We start from the raw sequence: 12,977 nt of genomic DNA, 5'->3' as shown, positions 1-12,977 counted from the left end.
CTGTCCTTTTTTTTTTTTTTCTTCTGTTTCTCTTTTTTCTGTAAATAGAGGTTTTACTAGATAACACAGCCACATTTATAGAGCACATTGTTTGTGGCTCATCCATACTACAAAAGCAAGATTAAGTAGTTTGACTAAAGACTGCAAGACAGTTATTCTAAAATACTGCCTGCCTGGCCCATTGCATGAACTCCTTGCCAAACCCTGATCTAGATAACAAAAAATATAATAAATCTTTCAGGTTTTCAAACTGCAATAAAAACTGAGGAGGGAGCCTGTAGGCTCCTGAATGGGGTGATTTCCCAGTGTCAGTCATCTTCATTTGCTATGGCTTCCCAATTCTACACTTCAGTGACAGCCTTGTGGTAGCACATGCCACTAAGATAAGGGAAAGAAAGCCACAAAAAAAGACAAATCCCAGGTACAGATCTAATTGATATTCAGGTTGTGTCCATCAAAGAAAAGGAAGCAAAAATCATGACAGAAAAGTTGGGTGAGCCATCCATTGCAATAAACCCGCATTAGCCACAATCCTGATAACTTTGGAGCCACCAGATGCTCTTTGCCAACTGAGTGATACTGAGTTCTGAAAGCCTAAATGGACATCAAAGCAGCAGGGTCCGCTCGACTGAGCAAACACAAAGGAAGCATGCCATTGCCTTAAAAGCCTGGTTTTCCCAAGTGTGTCTTCTTAAAGATTTCTACCTTTTTCCTTCCTTCTTGATGGAGCTCAGTTCTGCAGAAGGTGAATCAAGGACAAGACAGAGTCCAGCTGTCTCTTGAAAACAAGAGAATGTTTGGATGTTGGTGGAACACCACCTCCCAGTCAAGGGCAGAACACTGCTTTGGGATAGTAAGAATGATAGAGGATGGGCTTGTGTTTTCCTTTCTCACGGCCTGGAGCTCTGGGAAGGGGTTTGGTTAGTAACAGAAAAGAAAAACATCCTTTACTTTGAACTTTGTTTAATTTATGTTTTGCATGCTGTATTCTTGGCTGACCCTGCTCATTAGGTATAAAGAGCCACTCAGCCTCTCAACCTGAGAGTCTGGTCTTTTGCCTTCTACAACTCCGTCATCCACCAGCAGACTGAGTCTCTACCGTTCCTTCCTTCCTTCCCTCCTTCCTTCTTTCCTCCTTCCTTCTTTCTTCCTTTCTTCCTTCCTCTCTCCCTCCCTCCCTCCTTCCTTCCTCCTTCCTCTCTCTCTTTTTCTTTCTTTCTTTCTTTCTTTCTTTCTATCTTTCTTTCTTTCTTTCTATCTTTCTTTCTTTCTTTCTATCTTTCTTTCTTTCTTTCTATCTTTCTTTCTTTCTTTCTATCTTTCTTTCTTTCTTTCTATCTTTCTTTCTTTCTTTCTATCTTTCTTTCTTTCTTTCTATCTTTCTTTCTTTCTTTCTATCTTTCTTTCTTTCTTTCTATCTTTCTTTCTTTCTTTCTATCTTTCTTTCTTTCTTTCTATCTTTCTTTCTTTCTTTCTATCTTTCTTTCTTTCTTTCTATCTTTCTTTCTTTCTTTCTATCTTTCTTTCTTTCTTTCTATCTTTCTTTCTTTCTTTCTATCTTTCTTTCTTTCTTTCTATCTTTCTTTCTTTCTTTCTATCTTTCTTTCTTTCTTTCTATCTTTCTTTCTTTCTTTCTATCTTTCTTTCTTTCTTTCTATCTTTCTTTCTTTCTTTCTATCTTTCTTTCTTTCTTTCTTTCTTTCTTTCTTTCTTTCTTTCTCATTTCTCTTTCTTTTTGTTTTGGACAGGGTCTCCCTAGTCCCAGCCCACCTGGAACTCAGTATGTAGACCATGCTGTCCTTGATCTCACAGACATTCACCTACCTCTGACTCCGGAGGGCTGGAATTAAAGGAATATGCCACCACGCCCAGCAAAAAATTTCTGATTTAAAAGCATAATAATAAATTTAAACAGAATAATAAGTTTCAGCATGATATTGCCATAGGTCACTGTACTTCACTCGTTCACACCTGTCACCCTCCCTTGGTCTGCTTACCCACTCTTGTTGGTGCTCATTCTCCCCACAAATAGCCCCCTTCTGCTTTTCTGTCTCATATACTTTCAGACACATTTACATATTCTACATGATAGAGAATGTGATGTCTTTCTTTTCCCACGTTACTCTCTCTCATCACCTTTCCCCTCCCTTTATACTCCTTTCTCTGTTCATAGAGTCCCCCTTCTATTTTTATGCCAAATTTTTCTAAGCATCAATGACCTCATGGTGGGGACAGCATTTCCCAAGTACACAGAACTCAAGTGGTAAAGGCCTTTGCTGTACCCACAAGCAATGCTCTTTGTTGCTGTTGTTCTTGGACTGACCTTACCAAGTGTTTGAACACCGTCGCCCACGGGGGGCATTTCAAATTCAAACCACAACAATCATGGAACCTAAAGAAGAAAGAGGAGGCCACATAGTACAGTACAGGAGGCTGTAGCTGCCTTCTGCTGATGTACCACTGGGACCCTGCCCACATGGCTAGTGGATAACTGTATATGAAGCCACATTGCTGGTGTTTTCAAATGCTCCACGAAACTTCCCTTCTTGTATTGTATGGCAAGGGGCTGTCCAGTGGAGCAAGGCCCTCAGTTTCCAAGAGAAAAATTGCAGTCAGCACGAGTAACAGAGAAAGGATGTGCTCCACCTTCAGGCCATGTCATAGAAGGAAAAGACTGCAGCCAGACAAAACTTTGAGAGAGAAACTGTTGTTTAACTTTGAGCTAAACTGGAAGCCTGCTAAACCAGAAGGGATTACAAGTCAGAAAAGTGGAGGTCAAACTGCCACAGGCCCAGAGTGAGAGATAGCTACAAAGAGATGAAGAAGTTCAAATGCCAGAAGGATTGGGCCCCAGCAGTGAAGGACAGAGGATCAGTAGCCCTGATCTCCCAGGCTAGAAGCTGAACTGGTCATCTGGGACTAGCTGTTGAACTTAACTGCACTCAGCACAAAGACAGTGGTGAGACAATCTCTGAAGTCGACTATCTTCCATCATCTTCAAGTCAATGAGAAGAATTCTGAAGCTCCAGCAAAAAATTTGATGTCCATAGTCTCAACCTTCAAACAGGGTGTTTAATACTGAGTGGGTTTTGAAATCATGCAGACTGGTCCTGCTATGCAGATCTCTGCATTCCGTGTACTCCAGAGATGCCTCCACAAGCCATACGAGAGTGAACAAACTGGGGAGTTTTAGGAAGATGGCAGTGTCTGCCTTGCTCACAGGCTACAAATAAAGTGTGGGCATGGCCAGCAAAGGCTACTCCTGTGCCAAGGAAGTTCCTAAAGAGAAACAGAGCTCAGGTGGTATCTGGTATCTGACACTTGAGTGGTCTAGCTTCAGAGCCTAAAGAAGAAGAGAGACAAAGTCTCTACTTCAAGTGGCACCCCTTACACGTGACAGGCTACAGTTTCAGAGGACCAGAAAGAAGGCATTCCAATACTTGATTCTTTTTTCTGCCCTTTGTGTTTCTGTTTGCTTTTTGCTACATTAAAAATATTTTTGTCTTTATTCTTTTAAAGCATTTGTTTGTCTATTCTTATTCTTAAATTTATCTGATAATTACAAGCTTTTTCATTAGTGTGGTTTTTCTAATATCTTCCTCTTCTCTATGGCTCTTCAGAACACTGTATTTCTTTTTCCTTTGACTTAACATTCCTTCTTTTACTCTTTTCTCTAGTCCCTTTACTCATTAATTTGGTGTATAAGAAGATCAATTTGGAACATGGATAAGAAAGTCAGCAACATAGAAATGAAAATCAGCAACACTGATGAGAAATGCAGGAAGGAAACTGATTTAAAAAATTGAATTTGGGCAGTTAAAAACCCAAAACCCAAGTAAATTTACAAAAAAAGAGGAAAGCCTCATCATTAACCAGATCAGATAAACAGCAAAGACAGAAGGCAAATTTAAGAAATATTACATTCAGATATCAATGAAGAAATAAAAGCAGGGGTTGGACAGATGACACAGCAGTTAAAAGTGCTCACTGCTCTATTAGGGGATCCAAGTTCTGTTCCCAGCACCCACATGGAGCAGCTCACAACCACCTGTAACTCCAGCTCCAGCCTGTTGCTTAGACTATGGAGCAATGTCTCAGAGGAATGTGCCTTTCATTTCCTTTTGTTTTGTGTTCAGCTGATGTGTGGACTAGGGTCATGGTATGTAGCCAAGGAATACTTCAAGGAGTAAAAGTAATCACATCAAGTTGGGAAACAAAATTCTCCATTTTCAGAAATTAAAACACTTTATATGTTATGTGTTTATTTTCCACTCATTATGTCATGCTTATTTTCTCTCCGAAATAACATGACTAAAAAAGAGTTAATATTCTCTCTAACACAAGGACGGAGTAAGGTTAAATGTGAGAAGTAAACAGGTTAATTTAAAAAGAGAAGGACAAAGGCTTGAGGTGTAGCTCAGTAGCAGAGCCCATTCCCAGCACACTTGAAACCCGGAGCTCATCCGAAACCTGACAAAAATAAATAAGTAATAAAAATGTTAAAGTAGAGAATTAGGGCATTTCTGTTCTTCTTAGTCTATTCCAATTCCATATTTATTGAGTGACAAATCTATTTAGTTTTGACCTCTAAAGACAGAAATGAAGTTAATTTGATAATACTTTTAATCAAAAAGCAAGTGCTTGACTGTGTGGGAACTTTTCCTAGGGAGATGTGACAAACTCACATGTCTGCTCACCCCAGGTGGGGTGATAACCACAGACCAAAGTAACCATTCTACCAAACTCCAACTTAACACATCAATGAGTTTATTATGATTATTCATTGTGTCTATTTATAGAACAAGGGTGAGAGGTTGCTTACAGAAGTATGTACCAACCCCCCAAAATAGCCATAGCACTAGAAAGTCTCCTCCAGCATGGATGACAAGTTCCCCAGAGCTGCAGAGATGGAATCACCCTTTAGTTAGTCTTCATACTATATCCTCTAGCACCTCCCCAGATCACAAGACCACATGCAGCTAGGGCAGAATAACATCCAGCTGGGAGAGATTAAAATAACCCACGCCACCCACATGTCAACAGGCCAGATCTTAAGAGCTTGCAGGAAGCCACTGCTGCTCTGGTGAAGATGCTCATGGCTGTTGTGTTTAGAACACAGTGTACAACATAGCCACAGCTAGTGTTTCCCTTTATCCGAAATGTGTTTGCCAGATTTTCAACTTGCCAAATAGCTATAGAACGTAGTTCTACACACAACACACCATCGTCCTCGGGTTCTGTTTACATAATAACACAGATCTATCACAGAAAAAGGGAGAGTGATTAGAAATTATCTAAGTCTTTCCATAGGAGGAAAAGCTCTACCTAACAGATTAGCTGCCACATCATTTTTTAATTATATAAAGAAAAAAATATCTTAAAGAAACTACTAAATTCACAAAATCACCTAGAATTTTTTCTCTCAGATGGGACAAAACAAGATCTCAGAATATTTTATGAGATTTATTTTGCTAATACTAAAAGAAGCTAAAGATCACAGTTTAGGATGGGTAAACAAGGGGACTAAAAAAATCAGCAAATAGAAGCACGTCATTATTTTCTATCACCTTTTCATACCTTTTGGTTTAGAGAACAAGGTCTCACTGTAGCCCAGAGAAGCCCAGAAGTTGCTATGTAGCCCAGGCTGACATGAAACTCTTGATCCTCCTGAATCAGCCTCCCAAGCACTGGGATTTACAGGCATAAGCCACCATACTGGGCCCTCTGACCACCTTTTGATCTCTGCCACTGTTCATTTTCACTATCTTTTAAAGCTTCCTTTTTTCACCCCCCAAACCACAGCATATGTGTTGAAGCAGGCTAAGACATGCATTTAGCAGCAATGAAGCAAATGTAGTTACCGTATGGATGAGAATCCACTGTCCTCAAGCACTCAAATCCTGGTTTCTGCACAAGGGAGCCAACCAGAACTTCAATTCTCTTATGAGAGGTTCACACATGAGAATCCTTACCTATCTGAGTTTTAGATGTGCACCGCTCGGAACTCAGGCCACACATGCACCACATACCTGAGCAAGATCAGCAATGCTCCAGCTTGAAAAGGATAATCCAGGAGTGCTGATATTCATGATGAATTGCAAACATGGCTTTTAAGTACAACACTATTAACTCCTGTTGAATGAGGGCCTGAGCAGGGGCAGACAATGCCTCTGCTTGTCAATATTTACTGCACAAATGAGTTGGGAAAACACTCACATAGCATTCAGTGCCCATGGAAACCTGTGACCCACTGGGACCAGTATTTTGCCCTTTGGTGCTGCTTCTGAAGGAATGTCTGTGACCAGCAGAGTAATACTGATGGGTGGGCATGGAGCTCAGTGGGAGAGTGCTTTGTTTATTCTTGTGTTCAGTCTCCACAAATAAGCCAAAAAATTAAAGAGTCATCTTAACCCTTGATTAGTGCAGACGAGAAAACTACTGAGTGACTATCTGTTAAGAAAAAGGTTTGCCAACTATATGCAATGCCTTCTTCTAAAGAAAAGTATAGAAATAGACAAACTGAGCCCAGGGGAGGAAGGCTTGCATCACATGTTGTTTTTAAGTTATAGGGTGACTGGGCAGAGACACATCACAGTTGGAACTCCAACTGCAGTCTTCCCACAGACAGAAGTGGATTCTCCTACTTACATCAAACGGGGCTGAACTTGACCCAGCGTTCTGATTACACGGTTCCCTGAAGCAGTCACTAAAAGGAAGTAGAAGACCCATGGCAATGATCCGTGAGCAAAATTTTTCTGCTTCTTCTGGAGGCCCGTTTTCCTGCTGGCTGAACAGCTTCTCCAACAGAGTTCGCCCTGCGTATGAAACACAGTCATTAGAAAGAGGCGGGCGGATCACCTGGCTCAGAACTCTCCAGAGAGAAGAGGGTAAACATTGCCAGTGAGCAACAGTCTCCAAGGCTACTGGCTTGCCGAAAGGAGCCTAATGGGGAAACTGCAGTGTGAGGCCAGACCACAGTGCAAGGGGCTGCAGGTTTGCTCTCCCATGCTCCCAAGTATGTCCTGCCACCAAAGAACGGTGTCACTTACCAGCTTTGCATCCTTCATCTGAAGGAGACATCCTCCCTTTGGGGATTTAATTAATTCGTTCTTTAAACAAGCAGTAAGTAGCCCCAGCTTCCACCTTTGGGACCTAGAAATGTCAGTGACTGACATTCACACTCTCAGACCCAGCTCTAGGGAGGGAAAGGCAGGGAATGAGACAGTAGGCAAAGGTACCAAGCCCTGCCCTCCCCCCAAAAAGGAAAGAGAGTTGGCCACGAAAAAAATGCCACTCTGAGAGGAAAGAGACAGAAACTCAAAATGTTTAGTTACTCTTCAAAACCAGCTCTATGGAAAGTCTAAATTAATAATTTTATTGTTTCCCTAAAAGAGGCTAGAGACATGCTCCCAAGATAGAAGAACACAGCAGGGGAGGAGGTTCAGAGGCATCATGACAGTCAAAGGACACAGTGCAGAGAACAAGTATCTGTGCCATCCTCAGCCACATAGTGAACATCTATATTACATCCAGGTCCCACAAGGCTCAGGAAACCTTGAGGAACATGGGGCAGGAAGGCAGTAAGAGGTTGGGGAGGACCAGGGCAAAACTGTACCATCTAGACATGACAAAACCAGTGCAGTCATGAACTCACAGCAGCACAAGTCTTGTACAAGATCAAGCCAGTCAACATTCCAACAAAAATGGGAGTGGATGCGTAAGGCCCTACTCCTAGCTGAGGTGCTATTGGCAATAGATGGTTGCTGGAAGAGGCAAGAGTCCATTTTCCTTAGGGGTGGAGCCCCTGATAGATTGACCGTGCTCCAGTAGATGGTCCCACACCCATGCCTATATGGACAGCACTATTTAAATAGCACTACAGTGGGCTGGTCAAAGAAAAGAGGACAGAAACTCGGAAGGGGGTGTGATGGGACTACCTGGAAGGTGTTGGAGGGGGTGGAGGTAAATATGATTGAAGTGCATTGTATGAATGCATGAAACTCTCAAAGAATAAATTTAAAATATAATATTAACAAAGAGATTAACAACTAATGAAATAAATGGCAGATAACAACTAGAAACTCCACCAACCATGAGCTACATGTAAGTAGACAGTATACACAGAAAAAGCCTGATCATCTCTATCATTTCCAGATGCTAGAGAAGGTAAGTACTATGTAAATGATCTATAAACAATGCAGACTCTCATAATCCAGGGCCTTTGGAGGTAGGACCTTCCCTAGCTCTCTAGTATGCTCTCATTTCCCTGAGTGCTTTCCTCTTCTCCTTTTTAAAAATTTTATTTATTTGTTTTTACTTTATGTGTATGAGTATTTTGCCTACGTATGGAAGTGCACCCATGTCACACAATGCCTGCAGAGGTAAGAAGAGGGCATCAGATCCCCCAGATTTGGAGTTATGGACTATTGTTAGCCACCATATGGGTGCTAGAAACTGAACCTGAGTCCTCTGCAAAAGCAGTTAGTGCTCTTAACCACTGAGCCATCTCACCCTCTTTCTCTTAATAAAATTATTTCTATGACTATCCATGTGTCCCTGGTCCAGTCCTTTGATCCAGGACCCGAGAACCTGCAAATCTCAGCAGGTGGCCTCTGGACTCTGACCTGTGCCTCTGACACAAGGAGAAGACACCTGCAGCAAACCCTGGGGGCCCAAGTCCAGGTTCTCAATCTCCCATGTGGCTTAGAATCATCTTGGAAGAAGAGAATGGCTGACAGCCTGTGTTATTGGTTACCATCTGATAAAAGCAGCCAGAGGTGAGATCAAGGATACTGTCTTTAACTGGTTTTTGACTGATAGCTGAGTGCTGCCCAGGTGAGTGTGGTGATTTGAATGAGAAATGTCCCCCACGAGCTCCTAGAATTCGAACACTGCCCCCTGTTGGTGGTGCTGTTTGTGGACGTTCGGGAGATAAAGTCTTGCTGGAGGAAGCACACCACTAGGGGTGGACTTTGAGAGTTCATAACCTTGTCCCACTTGAGTCTGTCTGAGCTTCCTGTGAGTGCTTGGAGATGGGAGTTGCCAGCTTTCTGCTTTGGCTGCCTCTTGCTGCGCCTCTTCTACCATGTTGGATTCTCATCCAACTCTAGACATAAGCTAAATAAACTCTTCCATCTATAAGGAAGGCCATGGCCTTGGCCAGGATGTTCTACCACGGCAATAGAAAAGTAACTAACACAGTGAGCTAGCTGAATTTCTGTTCTACCCTAATCTTATCTATCATTGAGAACAGACTGTAGGTAAGCCAGAATTTTCTTTTCAAGTGGATTAGCTGAAACTGGTTGGATCTAAGGCTGTCAGAGTAACTGCTGGACACCTTTAACTTCACCATCCCCCCATCCTTATGATAAATTACCCACCCTCTAGTCCCATGACAGTTGACAGTTGTCATGGCAATAACTAGAAATAGCATAAAAGGAGAGAAAAGAGTTGACACCACAGTTCCTTGAGAACATCTACCTTCCCCCATGGAAGACACGGGCCTTTGTCAGTCTATATCCTCCTCTCACTTATTTTTTATTACTTAACTAAAACTTTTTCAACCCCAGAGGTTGAAATAAATTTGTAACTCTATCTCCCATTTCTATCTTGGCCAAAAATAAAAACACCCCCCCCACACACACATACTTTTCAATTGGTACTTGGTTTTGTTATGGGTTACACAGTTCTGAAAGGGACAAAGGACCCAGCTTCAGGGCAAAACCTGGTACAACTGTGTTAACCCGTCAAATCTCAAAGTGTTTCCATATCCCTAAACTACAGCAGAAGAAGCAGAAAAATCCTTAGCATTCCTCCCAAGTTATCACTGTCCTCGGTTACTGAGCCCTGTTCCCCTCCTTCTAGTGAATGCAGTCTTCCACTTTAAATCAAGTATCCTGAAAAGCCCTCTGTGATTCCCTTCCATATCCTTTTAGAACCCTTTATAAAGCTCTTTTATGTAACTGACTATTTTGCTTAATAGGTTGTGAAATCTTTTCTTTTCAACCTCTACTTCCTTCACTTAAATCCTAAATTTCCTGACAGCTAGCACATAGCCTAAAAACCTGCTAACTTGCCTAAAGGAAACATTGATAAATGGAGACTGTCTGGAAGATTATAATGCTATTCTGTAATGCAGATTTATTCACATTATGATCGGGATATAAAAAGAAACTGTACACACACACACACCTCTTCTGCCTTATCTTAATTCATTAAGACACCAATTCTCTTTTGCTTAGCATTCTAAATTTGAAAGATAAGCCTTACATAAATAATAAGGATCCTAACTGCTAAATGATCTTTCTTTAGAATCCAGACCATCTGGTGACCTCTGCGATGGCCACTCCTTTCTTTAGTTCTATGGTTAAAGGGCATATATCCTGTCATCAACTAGCACAAAGCATATAAATTTATTTGAACGAGATTAATGTGTTTGAAAAGAAAGTGCAAATCAGGAGCTGGGCACAGGAGGAAGCCCTTTGGTAAAATTTTGAAGAAGACAAACCTGAGCCCTAGGTAAGCAAGACTACACACTAACCCTAAGGATCCTGAACACTGCCCCTCTCTCCCAAGGACTTTGGTAAAGAAAAGTTCCTTTCTCCTTTTTGAGTCATTTTTGTTGCTTCAATACTTGTCTCTCAACTTACTTGGCTTGTGAGTCAAGCAGCCAGACCTATAGGGGATAGTTTAAAGTCTACTTAAAATGAGAATCAGCACAGTGGACTGCCATCCACTGAGAGTACTCCATCTTCCCCTATGGTAAAATTCACCTGTTTTCTACACTGTACTTTGTTTATCTGATTTCTTTCAACAAAGATCCCAAGGATAAGGGAGCAGAGAGTTAGTCCAGAGAGAACCCAGTGACGAGTCTATATTATAAAATTCTTTCTGTAAGGGGCCAAATAGTCAATGATTGTGTTTTTGTGGGCCCCATAGGTTGCGGTTACATATACTTCCCTGGCTGGAGTTGTGTTTAAAACTCCTTTGAAAATATAACATCTGAGGCTGGAGAGATGGCTCAGTGGTTAAGAACACTAGTTATTCTTGCAGAAGACCCAGGTTCAAATCTTAGCACCCACATGGCAGCTAACCACTGTCCATAACTCCAGTCCCAGGGTATCTGACAGCTTCTTCTGACCTCCATGGGCATTTCACGACACAGGTGCACTTACCTACATGCAGGCAATACACGCATACATGTAAAATTTAAAAATTTTAAAAATTAAAAAGAAAATATAACATCTACTCTTAGTTCCAATACACACATGGGTTATAAGATCTAAATTTCATTTGGTTTCTGTTTTGTAGTCCCAGGAATCCACCCTGGGACAGCTCACAAACTAGAGAAGTTGCCAGACCACTGAGCTACACACAGTCTCAGTCCCACATTTCAAACATAAATGTGCAATTATGTAAAAAAACACTAAACATACAATTTTTATGTCTTTTCCTATTTCTGTCTATAAAACATAACTAGTCTCAAAATGTGCCTTTAAAACATGGTATGACAAAGCAAGAAAAAAACAGTATCTATTTTTCCCCTTCACTTCATGTCATTAGGACTGTCTTTGATCTCCCAAGGCATTTTTATGTGAAATGAAAGACCATTTTCCCTTCTACAGAACTGAAGTTTGTCTGTACGTAACTAGAATTTAATACCTAGGAAACTGCAGCCCTCAAATCTCAAGTGATTAATTATCCCAGCATACCGATTGTGCACATAATGAAAAAATGATTGAAAACAACCCTACAACTATCACAGTTCTTTCCTACAATTCAGGCATTTTATAGCAACAATAACAACAGAAAAAAAAAACAGGGAAACAGGATTTTGTGCCTGGGTAAACGTGACTGAATACATGAAGAAACACAAATAAGTCACAAGTTATTGAAGGGGGTAGTACAGAGGACACTAAAACCTTCTGAACTCTGCGTCTGTGATACAAAAACATCCCTAAATCCTTTTCCTTGCCATGACACTTACCCACACTAAACACAGTTCTCATCACTGAGGGAATATGAGATAGTTTATTTTGGGGCCAATCATAAGTGACCATGCCCCAGGGACACAATTTCAGGCTGCCTAGAATATCGTGTTCCAACATGGCAATAGTTTCATGAAGTTTTTATAGTAACAAAACAAAGGAATTCACAAATCAAAGCATTTTTAAAAATACATTGGTGCTACTAGGTGTGGTAATACACACCTTTAATCCTAGCACTATGGAGGCAGAAGCAGGCAGATCTCTCTCAGTTTATGGCCCAGACTAGACTGCATATTAAGTCTCAGGCCAGCCAGAGCTACACAGTGAGATCTTGTCTCAATAAAAATACATACATACATACATACATACATACATTAATGGGACAATCAGATATGTGGGTTACAGCAAAATAAAGAAATTCATTTCAGGCCTCAGATGTTATCTGATGACAGTAGCCTTTGGGTTGGTGAATACTAGGGTCTGTTTGCATAATCCAAAAGGGATTTTTCCTGATAGTCACAAGGATTTAGTCAAACACAGAGGTGGACAATAGTGATTATTAAGGAATCAGCATTCCATGCCCCACAATCACAAAAATTATAATTAACCAGCTTTATAGAATCTTTAACACAGGTATACCTTTTTGCTGGGAACTTCAGTTAACATACTATTCAAACCTTGAACCCAATAATTCAGTGCTGTGGCTGCAGGGGCTGTGCTGTCTCTGGAGTAGCAGTGCTGGCCACTCCCACGAGATGCCAGGAGCACAACCATCTTATTCCCAATTGTAACAGCCAGAGAAATGTCTCCAGTCAATTTCCTTGGTCTACAGGTTAAGAGCCCCACCCAGACTCTTGCTGAAGAGCTCATTGCCTGTACTAATAGTAATTTGGGTGTCCCTTCAGGATTCCCTTGTCCAGAAGTCTTCTTACAAGAAGGTATTTATTTCAAATCCCACATATTTACAGGACAGGAAGTGGTAAGTACCCA

General features: G+C 41.2%; 1 protein-coding gene across 1 annotated transcript in view; it reads right to left on the bottom strand.

Annotated features, from left to right (window-relative positions):
• The window catches only part of Fmn2 (formin 2), a 396,698-nt gene that overhangs the window by 351,223 nt on the left and 32,498 nt on the right, over positions 1-12,977 (bottom strand). The window contains exon 2 of the mRNA XM_008847787.3: positions 6,649-6,815. Within this exon, the coding sequence (XP_008846009.1) occupies positions 6,649-6,815 (167 nt within the window). The remainder of the gene's footprint in view (positions 1-6,648; positions 6,816-12,977) is intronic.

This window comes from Nannospalax galili, unplaced genomic scaffold (assembly GCF_000622305.1).
Source record: "Nannospalax galili isolate Female #2095 unplaced genomic scaffold, S.galili_v1.0 scaffold604, whole genome shotgun sequence".
Taxonomy (NCBI): Eukaryota; Metazoa; Chordata; class Mammalia; order Rodentia; family Spalacidae; genus Nannospalax; species Nannospalax galili.
This window is presented reverse-complemented; position numbering and strand designations above follow the sequence as displayed.